Genomic DNA, 20,174 nt, shown 5'->3' on the forward strand with positions numbered 1-20,174 from the left:
GCTCTAAGGACGAAAATATTGCCTTCATTAATACTGAATCCTACTTTGTGGAAATTCACTTGGTTGGGTGAGGTTGGGTCTGGAACCAATCACAAGAGACAACTGTACTGTCAAAATAATGAAACGTAAGCTACAGTACAACAGACGTAGCAGAGAAAATTAACATTTTTCGAGAGACTTTGCCTCTGAGGGGTCATGAGTTGAATTATAAAAATGACTACGAGAAGTCTGGACAGACGGTCACACGGCAACGGCAACTCAATGCAGCAAAATTAGCGTAGGGCACCGTTAATAGATGGGTTCAGGCCATCTTAATCGTATACTTTATGTACACTTAAGACCAACATGATTCCTGTGTGAAGTGTGATTAGCATTATGCTAACTTAACACGGAAATCGTCATTAGCGTGCTATGAGACTGGCAGAACAAAACACAAAGTTGAAAAAAAACAACAATCACATGTAAGCATACAAGAATACAATGATGGGTTGTACAGACATTTCTTTTAACGGATTTTGGCATTCCGTAACGTTAACATTTATGGAAATTCTTTTTGAGTTGTCAGAAGTTAAAAAAAAATCTCTGCAAGTTTTGAGTACTAAAATAAATGATTAAGAGACTAACCTTAGTAGACTAACCAAATTCCGATTGAAAGTTGCAATTAGTATTATGCTAACTTCACATGGAAATCACCATTAGCATGCTAAGGGGAGTAGCGCAACTGTAGTTTTTAAGCATAATAAAGTACTACAGGGCCGCACGGTGGTCTAGTGGTTACCACGTTGGCCAACACAGTAACAGCCTGGAGATGGGGAAGACCTGGGTTCGATTCTCCCCTGGGCATTTCTGTGTGGAGTTTGCATGTTCTCCCCGTGTGTGTGGGTTTTCTCCGGGTACTCCGGTTTCCTCCCACATTCCCAAAACATGCATGTTAGGTTAATTGGCGACTCTAAATTGTCCATAGGTATGAATGTGAGTGTGAATGGTTGTTTGTCTATATGTGCCCTGCCGGCTGGCGACCAGTCCAGGGTGTACCCCGCCTGTCGCCCGAAGTCAGCTGGGATAGGCTCCAGCATGCCCCCGCGACCCTAATGAGGAAGAAGCGGTATAGAAAATGGATGGATGGATAAAGTACTACATCAAAATAATTACATGTATGCTTATAAGTATCATACTTGTATGATTGTAATTTACCAGGTTTTGCGGGTAAAGTGAAAATTGTCTGAGCTGTGAACTACGGCAAGTCTGAAGGGACGATCCGTACAAAAACATGAACTCCAAACGATCCTCCTTCAACGCAACGCACATTCAAACAACTTAAATAGCGAGGAAAACAAACAGTGAACGCCTGTCTTCTCCGTAACATTAACATTTAATTGTCGTAATGTAAACGGTGTCAGCTGCCGGGTGGTGACAACAAAGCAGGCGGACCAAAGCAAAGCAACGCAAAACAGCGACTTTATAAAACATGCATGTCGAGCAACGCCCGGGCCTCCTTTGTGGCTCGAACCTAGCGGAGGTTTACAAGATGCTCGCTCGCAGGATCCGATTGTGTTTAGCTTAAAAGGCAACCCAGACTGCGGAGGGACCCGACAATGAAGCGCATCTCAGCCCCGCAGCTCCTTCAACGCGCCGCATTTACATATCAAGCCACTAGCCTGGTATGTAAACACATTCCATCAGACGCAGCCAATGAGAGTCGGCCTGCTGCAGCTCGCGCACGGCGCTCCGCGCAGACAAAGAGACGGGAGCCATCATGAGACATCTCATGTCATCACCCAAGAGAGATAATGGTATTGTTACACGTGCTTGATCACAGACACTCTCACGGCATCTTGCACTCCTTTTCAATCAGTCTTTGTCTCGTTGCTCTTCAAGTCTCTCGCTATCGTTCTCTACGTGAAGACGCCAGCACACTTCAGCGCCATGGCTTCTCTTCTCTTTTCAGGGCTTCACATCTCAATAGGGTTTTTTTTTTTTTTTATCTGAGCACTTCAATTTGCAAGCGTCGCTGGAAGGCAGCTCCTCCTGATATGTTAATTGCAGGGTACTTAAGCGCTAAAAGATTAACATAAAACCCTTTGGAAACAAGCTAATAGTTTATGATAATTTGCGCACGGCCTTTGTCTGTCCATCATTACGTCGCCTCTGGCGGTAATTTTTATCAAGCGGCCGTAAAATATCATTTAAACAAGTTCACGTTCGGGATAATTAACGGCAAAAAAACCTGGTATCATTCAATTGAGCAACAATGGCGCCATTAGCAATATGGCAAAGGAAACGGTAATTAAAATATTTGATTTTTATGAAGCTATTCATAACATACAGGCACTGTCACCAGGCAAGTTGGAGGAAGTCGGGGTTATCTCCTCTGTTGCTAGCAGACTTGTTTGAAGCTTTCCAATTAGCAGGTTGGTCCAAGGTTAAAGCCTCGTTTAGCCTTGCCCGCAGTGGTTCGCAATTTTGCATGCCGATGAGTAAATTTGTGGTCAGCGGGTGTGAAGTACGTGTAAACTGGGCGGGGCTGTGTGCTATCCACACGGAAAAGTTTTCAGGTTGAAACAGCAAAGTATTTTGTCGTTTTAGCCTCTCATCCACACGGGACCAGCGTGCTGGGAGACCTCGGTATTTTTCGAAAACGGAAAATCGGAAAACGGCAGCTCGCCGTTTCCGTACGGACTACCAAATCCGCTACAATTTAAAAGCGACGACGTCACCGCCCCGTCACAGTCATGTGACCAGAAGTGAACTTTGACGACAAGCCAACATAACATCTGAATTTTTTGAATGTCATGACTCGCCGACACTCTCCCGGTATTTTCTTGTCTTTTACTCCCAAAATGACACGCATGTAATTCCACTCTGCCGTACGTCTAGATGAGCCTTGAAAAGCTGAAGATGACAAACTTACGCGCATCCGTTCTTTCTTCTTCTATGGTTTGGTGTGTCATGTGCTTCCGTACACGTATTTCTTGGTTTTTACTCAGTTATCCGTTCCCGTCTGGATGCAACTATTTTCTAATCCGGCACTGTGTGGTCGCGACTTTTTTTCAACCCACCAAAAAAAAAAAATCCCAAGAACATTCTCGCGTGGACAGAGCCAGTGCACAAAGAAAATGTTGTGATGTTCAAAATTTGTGGCACGCATAATTTCCATGAACTAGTCGTCAATGCAACATGTACGCATCAAAGCATGTCTCATTCACATGACTGGATTCACTTTTCCACCACCTCTTGGACCAAGGGGGAATTCTTAAGTGATTTCTTTAGCGTCTTGGACCTTCCTTGGGATTTTCTGTTAATAACTAATCATAATGCCCAAAGCGATGCCTTGTAGTCAGCAATTTTTTTTCTAGTTTATTGCCTCCTTCCTGCTCTTTGCCCATTCTTTACCTGCAGCTGCGAGAAAACAAAAGCTCTGCTTCTTCCTACTAAGCTTTGCTTCTTCCTACTCCCTTTTGGACATGTAGAACTGTGAATTGTACTATGTGATGTATGCCAATGTAACTTGTATGCATGTTCAAAATAAATTAAAACATTACCATTACCAATATAGACGTACCTTTCTTTATTCTATGAGCATCTTCTCTGGAGTTCAACATCTTTTAGGTCCTTTGCAAATAGAGGAATTAATGTAGCTAGGGCTGATGCCTGCTGTTGCGTGGCATCACAGCATGACCAATAATACCATGACTGCTTCATGGATGCGGGAAGTGGCAGTGACAATGCAAACCCATGTGGGAGCAATGCACATCACACATACTACTGTCGTGCCCCAGACATAAACAGTACTTGCCAACGGACTTTTCTTCGTAGGGTGGCTGGGCTCTCCCTTAGAGATAAGGTGAGGAGCACTGTCATCCAGGAGAAACTTGGAGCAGCTGCTGCTGTGTGCTGCTCCTCCACATGGAGAGGAGCCAGATGAGGTGGCTCGGGCATCTGGTCAGGATGCCTCTCAGACACCTCCCTGGGGAGGTGTTCAGGACACGTCCGACCGGTAGGAGGCCTCGGGGAAGACCCAGCACACGTTGGAGAGACTATGTCTCTCGACTGGCCTGGGAACGCCTCGGGATCCACCGGGAGGAGCTGTATGAAGTAGCTGGGGAGAAATCTGGGCGATTTGGGTGTGATTTTTGAAGCATATTTTAACCGAAAATGTTGCCAAAAAATCCCAAATTGACAGCTTTTTGAGGTACCACTTTATCGATTACTGACTCAAGTACGATATTTAAATGCCTTCCTCAGTTCCTTCATAGCATAATATATACTAACTATCTACAACAAAATGCTTTTTCTCGTAACAAGAGACTTTGTGTCGATTTTAGCTGCCATTTTACTCATAGCCCCCGCAAAAGAGTCATAACAGGGCTGGGTCTCGTCTGCGTATCAGGCTACGTTTACACTGCAGGGCATGATGCCCAATTTGGATTTTTTGTTAAAACCCAATGTCTTATGTGTTTATTTTATTTTTTATTAATTTTAATTTGTTCATTTATTTATTTATTTATTATTTTGTGCAATTTCTGTGTCAAGGGGACTTAAACTGGCGTCAAACTAATGCTAACAAGCGATTTTCACTTCTAAATTGTACAATGTATATCAAAAAAAATTCAAAGCCGTAGTCAGTTGATAACAAATGTAACATTATTCAGGTTAAGGTCATGAGAAAATCCAATACTTCAACATCTTGTTTTGCGAGTATTGCCTTAATAGGATTCCCATTGGAATATTGATGTCCATAAAAGTAAAAGTAGCTTCTCAAACAACTGTATTTGATTATTATGCAACTATAACAAAGCTCCTGTCGCTGTTCACAGTCAATGTCAATAGAAATTTGAAAACATGAGCGTGTATATGAAGTTTGACAAGTGTCTGATAGAGACACACACACACACACACACACACACACACACACACACACACCCCATCCTCTCATGAATAATGCAAACACCCCTTTCACCAAACAGCTCCAATAGCCATTCATTCATCTGCATACCTGCAGCCTTGCAAAATGATTGGCCTGCCATTACCGCCGCTAGTGGAAAAAAAAGGGAGGGAGAGAAATGTTCCCCAAACAATTTGCCTCAAAATGAGACAGGAATGATTCTGTTCTTTTCAACGCCGGAGACAGGCCACTGTGCATAATGATGTTAGCGTAATGGGGTGACAGATAGACTGGGAGACCATGACATTAGCATGAGAAACGCACCAGTGAGCAGCCGCTCAACTGTGGTCTCAGAGGTCCCTGAGACGTACACTCGTTTGTCTCCCGCCCCGCTACCAGCCTGACAAATGAAGATACAACGCCGTCTTATGCAGGGAGATATAGCATTCCACTTTAGCCAATGCATGACTTTAATGATGGAGGGGACCAAACCCATGCGTGTAAAAAAATAAATGCCACTATCTCTTGTCTTATTAGGGAGGGACAACCTCATTCAAGGTTGGAATGAAGGCATGGACACCATGTTGTTCCAAGCTGTGTCACTAGTGTGTGTGACTGACTAGAAGAAAAGCTCTAACTAATGTATGTCTTTAAAAACGAACCTAAATTCCTACAGCATGTATGTACTAAGGGTTCAACGGCACGTCATAATCACGGTTTACCTCAGTTTTCAAGTCGCAGTTCGGTTAATTTTTGGTACAGTTAGGGAACAAAATGCCAAACATAAAATATGCATGTGATTATTCTCATTCAGCCAGGTCACTGTATTCTCAGGGACTGTTCAGGTTGTCTTGGACGACGTTTCGCCTGTCTTTCAAGTAGGCTTCATTGAGCCATGCTCAAGGACAAGGTAGGACAGCTCTAGTCTAGTCTAGTCTGGAGCTAGAACTGATAAAGACCTATGATGAACATATGAAGTCTGCTTGGATGTGAGGTAATGTGTCTTTTAACAACCTGAACAGTCCAGTTGTGATTGACGGAATGTTCATGCTCAAAGACCAGAAAGGACAGCTCTACACTGGACAAGGACAGGACTAGAGCTGTCCCAAAAAAACTCCTAAAGCTGTAACCACAAAAGCTAAGTAGTTTTCTGGTTTGCATTGAATCCATCACAACTGGATTGTTCAGGTAGTCTTAGAAGACGTTTTGCCTCTTACCCAAGCAGGCCTCATCAGTTCAGGCTCAAAGACTACAATCAAGGAAAACATGATTAGACCACCATGGTTTCTTCAGTTTATTGATCCATCTCAATGTCTGGTACAAGTAAAGGTACATTTGTTTGGACAAATATAATGAGGATAACAAATATAACTCATAAGAGTGGAATTGAAGAGCTGATACCTAGCAATGCCCATGGTTGTCTTGATAATAACCAAAATCACTTAAGTTCTTACATGAATATCGATAGCATTGTACTGCCCAAAAGTGTAACTCTTATGATCTATTTTTGTTGCAGTTGTGATATTTGTAATATTGTTAAATTTGTCATTTATAACGGAGGTACCTTTAGTTGTATCAGGCATTAAAATGAACAAGAAACTGAAGAAACAAGGGTGGTCTAATCATTTTTTCCATGACTGTAGATGGGACAACTCCAGTCTTGTCCTAGTCTAGTCATCCAGCTCAAAGACTACATAGGATGAGCTGTCCTAGATTTCGGTCTATCTAGCTAGAAGACTATACAAATAAATACAACGTGCCACTAAATACAATTCTGTAATACAAAATAAACACAATTAAAAAATAAATGCGGTATTAATAGTTGGAGCTTGTAGTCCTGTTCCCAACTGTGCTGGCACACTGCTTTCATCTGAGCCACTGTCCTTTGTCTCTTTGCGTGTTTCACTGGGAAGGTGAAGCGTTTCCAAGCTCCTCGGCACTATCACTAGCCTGGACTCCCACTGGCCAAAGGTATTCGTTTACAAAGTAGACACGTGACTATAGAGGCAGTTACACTTCCGGTCCTCACGTCTGTGTACCGGGTAGAAACTTGATATACCTCTGTACCCTACCAAATGGTCCGTATCAAAAAGTCCAAATACAATACTGTTACATCCCTAGCGTATACCCATCTTGAGATATTGGCTTTCGCTGTCAGACATCACAGAAGTACTCAACATCCTCCAGAAAAACTATAAGAACATGGAAGCTATTTCACAATAAAAGCTCGAGGGGGTTAAAACGCACACGCACACACACACACACACACACACACACACGCACACACACACACACACACACACACACACACACACACAAAAGCTGTGAGCTAAAAGGCTCAGTGTTAGTCGGGGGGAGTAAGCTGCCCTTGTGCCCTCGCTTTGAAATGAGGCACAGGCCGTATGTAGAGACCCCAGAGAGGGGCACATCCCTTACCCCCACCCATAGGCTGGCTGAAGGCGCCAATGAATAAAGTGCTTTCTCTTCACCCACACAATTGTTGGCCAAGAATGTTTCTCGTGTTATTATTTGACCATATAAAAACTTAGCAATAGTCCTCTGTGTAACTCTGAAGCCAAACTCCAGTCAAGACGGAGGGATCTGCATTATGTTTCAGGCTTGTGTTTAAGGTAGTGGATGATAGATGAAGAGGCTTTCTGTTTGTTTGCGTTGCGCTCGATTCGCTAACCTCCAGCAACTCTTAAGCAGATGAGTCCCGTCCCAGTAATGTCAGCTTGTTGCTATCATCCGTCGAGTCCTTGTAAACACACACTCTGAAAGGGACGGCTCCTTTACCAGTGTGGTTGTGATGATACTGTGAGGTCTCGTCCGGTCCGGGCCCACTCTGGCACTGCGCTGTGTCCCCGGGGGGAATGTTTGGCGTGAGATAAGGCTGTGTTTGAAGAGGAGCTCCAGATGCTCGTATATATATTCCAGGTTGTCTTGTCGTGGCGCAGATAAAGCCTCAAGAGAAGCTGCTGTCGCCAAGCCCTATACCACACGCAGACGCGCATTCGCAAAGGGGAGATAAATGTTTACACAAGGCATTCACCCTTCCACGGTGTCATCTTTTGACTGTCAGGGCTCCTCCAGTTTGAGGATGTGGCTTATTTTTGCTACAGTACTGTGTAAAAGTCTGATACATAACTACATTTCAATGCAGCCGCCTGATACACTCAGCCACGCAAAGGGACATACATGCATGCTATGTACAGCATGCGTGAAATCACCAGTTATCAATGGTAACAGCCATGACGGCCACACAATCAAGGAAGTTGCAGCAATACAGTGTTGTGTTATGAAGCGATGGCACAGGTAAACAAGTTGAAGCCCGAGTGCTGTATAACGGTGTGGGTGCAATTTGAATTGCAACCGTACACGAGCTAACTACACTTTACTGCTTGTGTTAGTGCTGTTTCGCTTTTAGTGCCGTTCCGCTTAAGTCCTGTAGATGGTCACAGTGCATGTTTCAAATCGTTGCTAACTGCCAAACAATGCTAACAACAACCGCCTACCGGGAACTGCCAGTTGCTCGACAAGACTTGAAATCAGCATCACTTCAAAGGACCCAAAATTGAGCTTGAAGCGCAAACCCATTTGGAAACAGCTGATAGAAATTGTTTGGAAAAAGACTTTTAAGATGGAAGAGCAATGGATGAATGTTCTTTGTGTGGCATCTGGGGGTAAACAAGTAGAGCCACATAGAACTACATAGAGCTAGCTCATTCATACATGAACTGACTTGTCATGACCCCAGCTGCATTGCATTGTTAGTTATTGTTAACTCAAATTGATATGCAAGAAAATATATACAGTCTTCCCTCGTTTATTGCGGTTAACTGGTTCCAGCCCCGCTCAGTTGGAGCATTGGAAAACTTGTTCATGACTTTCTAAATATGTTTTTTTTTTTTTTTTACCATCATTAGAGTCCTGTAGACATGAATTAACACACCTATAGTCACCTTGACACTCCTATTATTCATAGTTTACAACAAATTTGTGCAACCCTTATGCTGCAGGGATTCGAGCTAACCAGAAATCCTCAAATGTATTTCTTCTAAACTTAAGAAGCCAAAACTTACCACTTCCACACAGAATGGGAGGATAACCTTTTTTCACTCTATCATGTGGGACATGCCTTGGCTGACTTCATGACTTCATGCAGTGTTAAGGTAATGTCCCAATGATTTGTGTTGTTACTGCCGCCTAGTGACCACAGTACTGCATATCACTTGTATTTCAATGTTTAGACGAATAATAGACCATCCTCTACCACCAAACAGCCATCATTTATTCATGAATTAATTTCCACGATATAGTGAGAGAGAGATAATTGAACCGCAATTTTGCGGGGGGTGACTGTACTGTATGTCAACACAGGAGGTAAAATTGAGTCAAAGGGAGCAGAGAGAGAGAGGAAGTGCAGCGAAGAGAGACGCTGATCGGCAGCTCAGGGAGGTCTGGCCCTTACAAATCCCTTCTTTCTGATCTCTTCATCCACATGAAAGAACAGCGGCAGGCTGGATTATGTGGGACAATTGCGCTTTTCACCCCTCCTCAAACCCGACTGGATCGGCTTGTGCGAGGGTCTTAATCATTTTCAATTAAGCCCCATTTTCTGACATCCTGTAATAGCCATACAGTGGTGGCTGGCTTGAACTCTCCCTGCATCACCCCTTTCGCTAAGCCTCTCAGTGCCAGTCAGGGGAAGTGTGCAGGGTGTCTCCTGACGGGCCTGGACTGTTGCTGAGGTACCATATCACACAGCAGGTGCACGTCACAATAACAGCTTACAAAAATGTGTGAGGGCTACAGTGTTGTTGTTTAGTGCTGTTATCAGTTGTATTTCATTTATTAATTTTTGAGGGGTTATCTTCTCATCAGCAAAGGTCTTTGGAATTATATGAGAGCTCAACACCTTTGAAAAATTTGGAGTTATAACTTGGCATTATATGAGGACCAGCCATCCATTTTCTCCCGCTTATCCGGGTCCGGGTTGCGGGAGCAGCAGTCTCAGTAGGGAAGCCCACACTTCCCAGTCTCCGGACACCTCTTCCAGTTCCACAGCAAGGTGTTCCCAGGCCAGGCGCGAGACATACTGTAATCCCTCCAGGTCTGTCCTAGGTCTGCCCCAGGGCCTTCTTACGGCTGGGCATGCCCAAAAGACCTCACCAGGGGGGCATTCGGGAGGCCACCTCAACTAACGCCTCTCCGTGTGAAGGAGCATGACCGAGCTCCTCACCCTATCTCTTAGGGTGAGTCCAGCTACCCTACGGAGGAAACTCATTTCAGCCGCTTGTGTCCGCCATCTCGTTCTTTCGATCACGACCCAAAGCTCATGATCATAGGTGAGGGTGGGAACACGGATCGACCGGTAAAATGAGAGCTTTTCCTTCCGGCTCAGCTCTCTCTTCACCCCAATGGTCTGGTACAGTGACCGCTTTACTGCAGACGCTGCGCCGATCCCCCTGTCGACCTCACGCTCCAAACTTCCAACTCCAACCACTAATGAACAAGACCTCAAGATACTCAAACTCCTCCACCTGGAACCACGGCCTCGGATTTGGAGGTGCTGAGTGTCATCCCACAAGCTTCACATTCAGCTTCAAACCGCCTCAATAATGCTGAAGGGCACCGCCTGATGAGGCCATCAGAACCACATCAACTGCGAATAGCAGAGACAAGCTCCTAAGGCCCCCAAACTGGACACTCTCGACTTCCTGGCTGCAACTAGAAATTCTGTTCATGAAGATTATGAACAGAATCTGTGACAAAGTGCAGCCTTGGCGTTCACCAGAAACAGGTTCCCTATATGAGTACGTTCGTACGATATCATGTTTGAACAGCACTAAGCTTAAAGTTCATGACACATTTTCAGGAAATATTAGCTTTAAACATTGATCTGTGGCACTATGGATTAAATCTGCATGTATGGTTTTTTGTGGCAGCTTCTTGTGCTAGCCGTTAGTTGGCAAGCCAGCGAACCGTCGACTGTCTTGGGTGTGGGGGCAGGGGTTGTCAGGGGCATTGTTTTTAACTCTGTAAGGCACTTTGGGTTGCATTTTATATGCAGGAAAGCACTATAGAATAGATAGTGTTGGACTTTTGAAGTGTCACTTTATTTTCCACAAACAAGCGCATCAAAACCACCACGGCAACACATTACGACTCAATGGTGAGTCGTACCACGACGCAACACACAAAGATGCTGGACATACTGTGGCAAAACTGGCATCGGCCATTACTTGAAAGCCATTAAGCTCTGACTCCCAGCCCCGTGTGTTAACTCCCGTCCAACTTTGGCGTCAGTGGGACGTCTCTCAAGGGACTTGAAGCCTCAAAGATGGAGGCAGAGACAGACAGCACCATTAGCAGACCCTGGATCAGAACCAAACTCCTGACAAGCACTCACAGCTGGGCAATCGGCAGAAGCCAGCAGTAGGAGGAATGGCTCTCCTTTTCCTCGGTTTATCCGGAGAGAAGTGAAACAAACATCCATCAATCACTCACTCGGCCAGCCAGTTTGAGGACAAACAATTTGGTAGTTGGCTGGATCTGACAGCTTCAGAATTGGGAGTTTCCACTCAATTATAGACAAGCTGGAGAGAACGCTTACATTGTTGTATAGCGTTAGACTGTAAAATCAGTGTAATTGCTATAAGCGATGAGAGGCATTGCTTATAGCTGTTGGTTTGTTAGTGACCAAGATTATGAAACTTTGGTTTTATGTTGCACATGTGCAAAGCCAGAACCCATTCAATTTTGGTGCATAAAAATGTGACTACAGATCTTTAGTTTCTCTGGTTGATATTTGCTGTCAATGGAACTATCAGCTGTGACTTTATGTAAGTTCTCATAGGGGTGAACTGTTTGTTTTACTTTTTTTCTTATTAGGTAGACTTTTAAACGTGTAACTATGTGAGTAAAATGATTTGTTTTTAACTGTTCTTTGCCAGGTATTCACTGAGTTGATTTAGAGACCAGACTCTTTCCAACCACCTGATTCTAATAACTTCACCCTCAAGTACAAGTCGACGTTTGAGACAGATTTGACAAACAAAATACCCCCTCAGGTTTTTCTTTTCTTTTTACTAATGTATCACATTTAAAAGAATAGGATGAAGATGTGGACAAGCTGGACACAGCATGCCTTTGGCCATGGCTGTCACTATCGAGAACCCTAAAAACCAAGAAAGAATACATTTTGGACAAAGGGCATATCATATGACAGACATTGGAGGCCGGCAGACAACTTCAGTGGTTTTCAAAAAAAAAAAAATATATATATACGTATATATATATATATATATATATATATATATATATATATATATATATATATATATATATATGCACAGTTTACGTTACGATTAAACCAGTCAAATCAATGAAGGCGCCCTGCTCCTTCCTTTTTGATGGGTGACTTTGACAGATCCATTGAATTCATTCCATGGGGCGTACAATGGTGTTTTTAACGGTCACTTTCCAATGCACTGCAGTATTTAATCATTAAATTACATAACATTAAATCATACATGTCAAACTCAGGCCCGGGGCCAACTATGGCTCGCGCTGCAATTTCATCCAGCACACGGAACTGTTTGGAAAATGGCATTGAGCTGGCCAGCCTGGCGGGCCTTATCAAACAAAGTACTTGCAGTACTTATACCTCTTGGTATAAACTGCCCCTCTGGAATTTGAACTTTAAAAGTGGAAACAATACTTCATATAGCACAAAATTCACAACCATTCTCAGTAAGGGTGCCAGATTCAGACCAAAAGTCAGGATAATTTAACTGCACACGACTAAAAACGGCAGCACCTCAACTATTGAAGTAACATGGCTCAGGTGGTAGTCATCTCCCAACCTGAAGGGTGCAGGTTCGATCCTCCGTCCACCCATGATCATGTCGAGGTATCCTTGGACAAGATACTGCGTCATCAGTAGATAAATGTGGTAACAGTGTCAAAGCTTTGAGTACCTTAAAGGTAGAAAAGCGCTATCAAAGTGAAAGGCTAATCTGCCCGTTTCACAGCTGCAAACTCTTTCAGGTTACGCATCTCACAGATTGTGATGTTTTTGTGTTGATATCAAATACTGTAGCTTTTGCCCGGACATTGATAGAATGACAAAGAGGTGGTCAATCAGCAATCACTTTATTGAATCACTTCAATCAATCAATCAATCACTTTACTTTATTGAAACAAACAACTACGCCAAAACAACCGTAGTCGTATATCATCGGACTATCGGACAGTAGACATTTCCAGCAGGAATGAATGGACACAAAAAAAGTGCCCACATGGGCGGGGGGTAATGTCGAGTTCCTAAAGTAGGCTTTGAGTTGTGGCCCCCTGTGAGATTGAGTTTGACCCCCCTGGATGAAATGAAATGAAATGCAGTCATCCCTCGCCACATCGCGGTTCGAACATCGCTGCCTCACGCTCTCGTGGTTTTTCTCAAATGAATTATTTAATAAATGACTGTTTTGTGGTTGATTATGCCCTGTTTATATTTCAAGATTCAAGTCTTTATTGTCAGTTCACCACATATCAAGAACAGACGGGCCATTGAAATTAAGTTTGTTTCCCTCCTCTTTAAAATCAACAGTTTCGATAGCGAGTATGAAAACGTAAAAAAAAGGTGTATATAGAGGGAATTACAAAATATAAGAAAGGACATTATAGTATACAGTGTGTACAATCAACAAGAAACCACAACGGTGCAAATACTGCCAAAAGTGCAACAATACGAGGTAGATGCAAGAATATGACAGTGCGGTCGTGCTGTCCGCTTTGTGTGTGTGAGTGGTTAGCCCCCAGTTTACGGGGTCAGAGAACAGGCAGGTAGGGAGGGGGCTGTTTGTGTGTAAGCAAATGTTACGTGTTCTTGGCCTAAATGAAGCATTTTCAAGCATAAAAATGTTCTGAACTAAAATACGAATACGGTTTAAGGCAATACAGGACGTTTATGAACTGTAGCCAACGACAGGCTTTTATTATTCTATAATAATTTATCTCGCAACAGGCACGATAATAACACAATAATAACAATTGTCATCATCATCATCATCATCATGTTGTGGCCGTACTCCAGCTAAAACTCAACTCACAATCCCCGACGTCACTTCCTGTCCACATGTCCAGAAGACATTTATAGAAACACACACACACACACACGAGTCTCATTTATGTCTCATAAAATGACGTTTTTAACTGTGACTTTTTAACATTCTACAGTATTTTTTATTTAAAAAATAAATAAGTCAGCCAAATATGTCAAATTCCATCAAATAAATAAAAATGCCAGGAATTAAATTCAATTAAAAACATAGTGACTTTGAAAGACATTTATTGGTCATGAAATTTGAAAGAGAATTGAATACGTAACTTCACATTTTAATTTGACATTTATTGATATTATATTTATGTACAAGAGCTTCTTACCCTGCATACAAAACAATAACAAAGTGACAATACAATTCAGAGAGTAAAATAAATAAGAATGTGACTTCACCGCACATCCATGCTGGCTCATTTGAACAATTTAGCAATGTCCTCTTTCCTGGAAAAAGGTCCCTGGCTATCATCGCATCCCTCTGATCCCCAGCTTCCCTTTGTGCTGCGCACGTCATCATCTTTATTTTCTCCTCTAATTGCTGCTGAAAGATGCCCCTTTGGATTCTGCCAAAGCGCTATCATGGAGTGCCATGCAAGTATGTCCACATGGAGGATGGCTGCCCAGGACAAAACCCAAACCCCCCCTCCTTAGATAGTCTAAGAGGTATCAGAGGGTATCAGTGCTGTCTGCTGACATAAAGGGTAGAAGGGGAGAGGCTAGCACGGCTATGTAAGGAGATCGAGGCTTTGAATTGTCTACTTGCAACACAACTGTTACAAAATTACAACAGAAGACATAAACAGCATTTCGGGACTACCGCCTTTTTCCCAAATGCCATCATTTGTTGCCGCTCACTGGAGGTTGTGTACCCCAGCATGTTTTCCGTGTTCCCTGTCAGCGTTTAACCTTTTCAACGTGATGTTCCAAAGACCCCCGGTGACCACTGTGCTGCTGCAGAACAGCTTACATTGTCTGCAGGGTTTACGTCTCAGGCTCTTCTGCAAGAACTCACTTTGAATGCTTGACCTACTCAAAGACAAGGAAGGGAAGAGCACAATACATGCGAGGCAATTAGGCAATCTGGCCGTGCGCTTTTGGACGTGTTGCTCTAACAAGCGTCTTGTTTTTGGAGACGCATGAATTGATTGACCCCTGAGTGCGCCTGGCCACTCTTAGCAGTAGAGATGCACTATATCTCTTTTCAAACCGTTACCGAGTTTTTATATCTACTTTTTGAGTATTTATATTTAAGTGTAGTTTGTGCACACCTGGAGGTAAGAAGGACTGGAACAAATTAGGATTTGACCAGCTGTACCTATTGATTTGTCCTAATCAAATATCAGAAGATTGCTACTACCACAACACTTCTATCAGGAGAACCAGAGTATAGAGGGGCAGGAGCCACCTGCTGTGGCCCACCAAAGCGCACCACATTAGGACACATGCTCCGAGCAGCCGGTGTGCCGCTATGGAGGTCAGGAGAACCGTAATATAAAGCGGGAGGAGCCACCTGGCGATGCGCAGCAAGGTGCACCGCATTCCGACACACGCTCCGAGCAGCCGGTGTGACGCCACGGAGGTCTCTAGCAAACCTTCAGCACTTTTCAAACGCCGCAGCGCTGGCGTTTCAAGCGGCTGGTAAGTTTTTTTGTGTGCTCCATGTTTTTTTTTTCCCCCCTCATCGCGGAGCATTTGGTACAACTAGCATGCAAAGCGTATCCTGCGACAGGCAGGAGATAAAAAGAGCGCTTGATTTGCTCACCCCCACAGTACGGGTAATCTCGTGTCATTGGAGCGTTTTTTTTTTTATTCTACTGTTAATGTTATCGGATTTAACAGTATGATGTCATAATTCCCTCGTATCGGTTAATACTGTTACGCTCTGTGTGTCAGTGACTTTATTTATTTTCCATTATTATGCCTCTGTTCCTGTTTCATGCTTTTATTTTGTAGTGTTTCCCGTGTTGCCCGGTCCTGTGTACTGCTTTTACTTTCCTGATTACACGCACCTGCCGTTAATTTAAGTTTCCCTTTCTTTAGTTCATTCTTCGTCTGAGCGAGTCAATGGCACTTTTGGTTTCTCGCTTGGGGTGCATCGGTTGCTTGATGCATTTGGTTTCTCGCTTGGGGTGCATCGGTTGCTTGATGCATTTGGTTTCTCGCTTGGGGTGCATCGGTTGCTTGATGCATTTGGTTTCGCGCACATCCGGCAAGCTTCCTTTTTTCTGCTCCGCTTTGCGCCAAGAATAAGTAATAATTTCATTGTCATTTCTTCATTCTGGGGTCGTTGCCTCAACACCACAGTGACGTGACAGATACGACAAGTGAGTGGTCCGATAATGATCGTGCACCCCGACTTAGCAGCCATAACATTAGGTACATTAGATAATGAGACGAAATACAAGAGCTCTGTGCAAGTTCTGCATTTACAAAGATGACACGGTGGAGGAAGTAGCGTGTACCTAATGGAGTCTCTCGTCTGGTGCGTGTTCCAGGATGGATGAGACGGAGGTGGTCGAGTCACAGAGGGACCTCAGCCTGACAGGATCTAATCAAGGCTTGCTGGAACGTATTACAACTGACTTAAGCGCTATCTTTCCTCCCACTTAAGTCTCACTCACTCCCAATGAAAATAAGCAGCGAGACAAGAGACAAAACAAGACAGGGAAGAGGATTAGCAGATGAAAAAAAAAAAAAAAAGAAAATGAAAAAAAAGAGACACACACATCCCTTGTGAGTGAAATGGAAGACGACTTCCGGTTCCAATTTGGGCATATGCCAGGGCCGAGGCGCAGAAAGATAAATGAGCTCTTCAGCACGGAGAGGAAGGCCCATTCTTTATCTGGCGTGCCACTATTTACTGACAATGACGATGATAATATCAATCAGTGGCCTGTCAGCAACCCAAGTGGGCTGCGAGAAAAACAAAGGTGACGCCGTCTCTCTTTTGATACAAGGAGATGTTGATGTCGCTGCCTTTCAAGCGCAAATAATGTCATCGCCACCGCAGTCGCACGTGCTGATCTGCATCGCTCCACTTTGACCGAATCTGTGCTTTGGGAGGCTGGTTCAGATCAGAAAGGTAAAAAACATACTCGGTGCACACTTTGGTGCTGGTTCACTTTGCGTTCCCACTGGCATTTCTGTCATGGGACCGAATAGAACACATGCATAAACTAGACTGGATAACTTTCATCACAGAGATTCTCCACTGGCGGGTCAGGACCCAAAGTGGGTCACAAGGCCGCTTTCAGTCTAAGCCTTGCCACATAAAGTAAAGTAGTGTACCATTGAAATGTTGTCATAAATAAAAGACAAGCAGTGATGAAGGTTGGACATCCCTGCAACCTTGGAACTCTATTTATTCTCTTTTAACTTAAGCACCGCACATTTCTATTTCATAAACATATTTCTATTAGTTTATTCTCTTCGTTTTGTTGACCTTAACTGAAAAATAAACAATTGATTTCCCATGTATTTGAATTACTCCCAAACATGCATCGAATTAAATTCAGCTTTGTGTCAAATAGTACAAAAATCCTTTCACAACCCACCACTCTTCCCTCCCCAAAATATCTACCTGAAAGTTTATTTTTTAACTCATTCAAAAGACATATTTATGCATCTTTTACATTTTTTTTTTGTGTGTGAGAGGCCAACAGAGGTGATGAGGCAACGGCACACTAGTGGATGTCACTTTAAGAGCAGTTTGAAGCCATAAAAACGGCCACTAGGTGGCAGAAGTGCATTTGAAAAGAGCTCGGCAGGGATCATTTGCATGTAAAAACACACTTGACACCAAGGAGGAAGTGGAAGAGCGTGAAGGAGTGTAGCACGCAGAAGGTTAAGCATTGTAGGGAAACTTTAACGCATGCACAGGCACAGTTTAGTTCCAAAAGTGAAAATTGTGATTTTAATGTAAAACAAGCCTTTTTTGTGTTGTTTATGTTGATATAGTTGTTTAGATATTTGAGCTGTCACAAAAGCAAAACATATTGTGTCAAAGTCAAAGTTATGCTTGAAATGTATCTTTTCACAAAAAGCTGTTGTTCTCCCTTCTTTAGTCGGGAACTGATATTTTCCTGAAACGTACCTATGTTCTACTGCTGATTACTAAAGAACGGAAAAAGGTAGAAACAAACTTTTTTTCTGGTGAAAGACGGGAGTCTAATGTTTCTTTTGGTAGGTTCCATGTTTATATAACCATAGAACACAATATTCTGTGTGCCTTGAAAGATCAGTCAAAATGGTCTAAAATGGCCGCCACTGAAGGGGTTGTCTTTTTGAATGGGATTGAATGAGTTAATAATCACCTATTTGCCAGGGGACCTTGGAAGTGCCTAATGGGGGTCTTGACCAAAAGCACTCACACATCAAACAAACATCATAAATAAATTGAAAAACGTACATTTGGCGTAAAACCCTGATTGGAGGATCGCTAATTGTGACGTGACTCAACTGGTTTGGTGCACACCAGGGTTCCAGTGACCACTTCCCACTTGACCAAACGCACCAGAGTTGCCTTTAAACAAGGTTGAACGCACCCTAAAGCTGCCCGGGTCCTTCTTTCACCAAAAGCCAGGAAAAACAAAGCGGACGGGTTAATGAGCTAGCAATGAACACAACAGCAGCAGAGCGCCGACATGTCTGCACTCCTCGTTTCACGGTGAAATATAGCTGTGGGTAACACTTTTTTTTTCTCCCCTCCTCCGCTTGCCTTTAGTGGTGATGAGCGGGAGAAAACACATGGCAACAGCGTCAGGGAAGCGCCTGTGTAATTACTTTTGGCCATCTTTCAAGCCTTCCTCTCAGCGGAGAGAGATGTGTGACAACATATGACAAGAGAGCCAACAGGCTTTCCATACAGAATAATGGAATCCATCATCACTGAGGCAGACACACCTGTCTGGCTCGGAGAACAATGCCACACTGCCTATATATTAGCTGCCAGAAAAGTTTATGTTTGCTCGCTGACAGTGACAGCAACTCGATCCTTTTCATTTTTTTTTTTTTTTTTTGGAAAGGGGGATCTCAAGCTTTGGGGAAAAACTGGAGGAGGAGGAGAAGGTGGGATGGGGGGGACTGACTCACATATTTCTTCTCTCGGCGGTGCACACTGACTTCTCTTTCTTCCTGATAGCTGTCTGCTAGAGTCAGAAGACAAATAACAAAGGCTGTCATTCCCCCCGGAGGCTTCAACTAATTCTTTTTTCCAGCCCTTCCACACACAAAAAAAGTATACAGCAGGCATTATATCCCTTTGACACGTCAAGCCCTTCACCCTCCCTTCTTCACCGGACTTGTGAAAGTCATTCAAGAGGGGAATTCATTATTTATGCTTTTATTTTATTGTAGTATTTGTTATTAGTCAGTGATTTATTTGTAAGTATATATTATTTATCATTATATTGCTATTTGTATGTTATTTTTATTATACTTACAATATACCAATTTTTTTATGCGGTTAAAAACAGTTGGTAACGTGCATCATGTCAAGCCTCGCCTCTCGGATGCGCCCACTGACGCTCTTTCATAACTTTATTCTGACCTGAACACATCAACAGCAGTTGAATTCCAACAGCATGCATGCATCTCCGACTCACCAACACATCTCTAGTCCTCCTCGGAACGACACTTCCTCATCGTCACTCGTAGAGATGCATTTAATGACGCTCGAGAAATCAACATCCTTTTTATTATGTGTGTATGTGTGGTTTAAATAAATAGATAATAAAACAGTAAGTGGATATTCTTATCGCTCGTTAGTGTCAATCTTACTAAGGAAGTACAATTTACTGCTATTAACTCATTCAACCCAGCCATTTTTCAAAAAGACAACCCCTTCAGTGGCGGCCATTTTAGACCATTTCGACTGATCTTTCAAGGCACACAGAATATTGTGTTCTAAGGTTATATAAACATGGAACCTACCAAAAGAAACATTAGACTCCCGTCTTTCATCAGAAAGAAAAAGCTTATTTCTACCTTTTTGCGTTCTTCAGTAATCAGCAGTAGAACATCGGTACGTTTCAGGAAAATATCAGTTCCTGACTAAAAAAGGGAGAACAACAGCTTTTTGTGAAAAGATACATTTCAAGCAGAACTTTCACTTTGACACAATTTTTTTGCTTTTGTGACAGCTCAAATATCTAAACAACTACACCAACA

At 43.1% G+C, this 20,174-nt stretch overlaps 1 protein-coding gene across 3 annotated transcripts in view; it reads right to left on the reverse strand.

Moving 5' to 3' along the window:
• Positions 1 to 20,174, reverse strand: part of lrmda (leucine rich melanocyte differentiation associated) — a 331,833-nt gene that overhangs the window by 61,556 nt on the left and 250,103 nt on the right. The window contains exon 6 of one of the 3 annotated variants that reach the window (XM_054798061.1): positions 18,710 to 19,150. The exons of the other annotated variants lie outside the window; for them this stretch is intronic. Coding sequence (XP_054654036.1) covers positions 19,094 to 19,150 — 57 coding nt within the window. The 3' untranslated portion in view covers positions 18,710 to 19,093. Of the gene's footprint in view, positions 1 to 18,709; positions 19,151 to 20,174 lie in introns of those variants that run through there. 3 annotated transcript variants of the gene reach the window in all.

Source organism: Dunckerocampus dactyliophorus, chromosome 14, assembly GCF_027744805.1.
Source record: "Dunckerocampus dactyliophorus isolate RoL2022-P2 chromosome 14, RoL_Ddac_1.1, whole genome shotgun sequence".
In the NCBI taxonomy this organism is placed as follows: Eukaryota; Metazoa; Chordata; class Actinopteri; order Syngnathiformes; family Syngnathidae; genus Dunckerocampus; species Dunckerocampus dactyliophorus.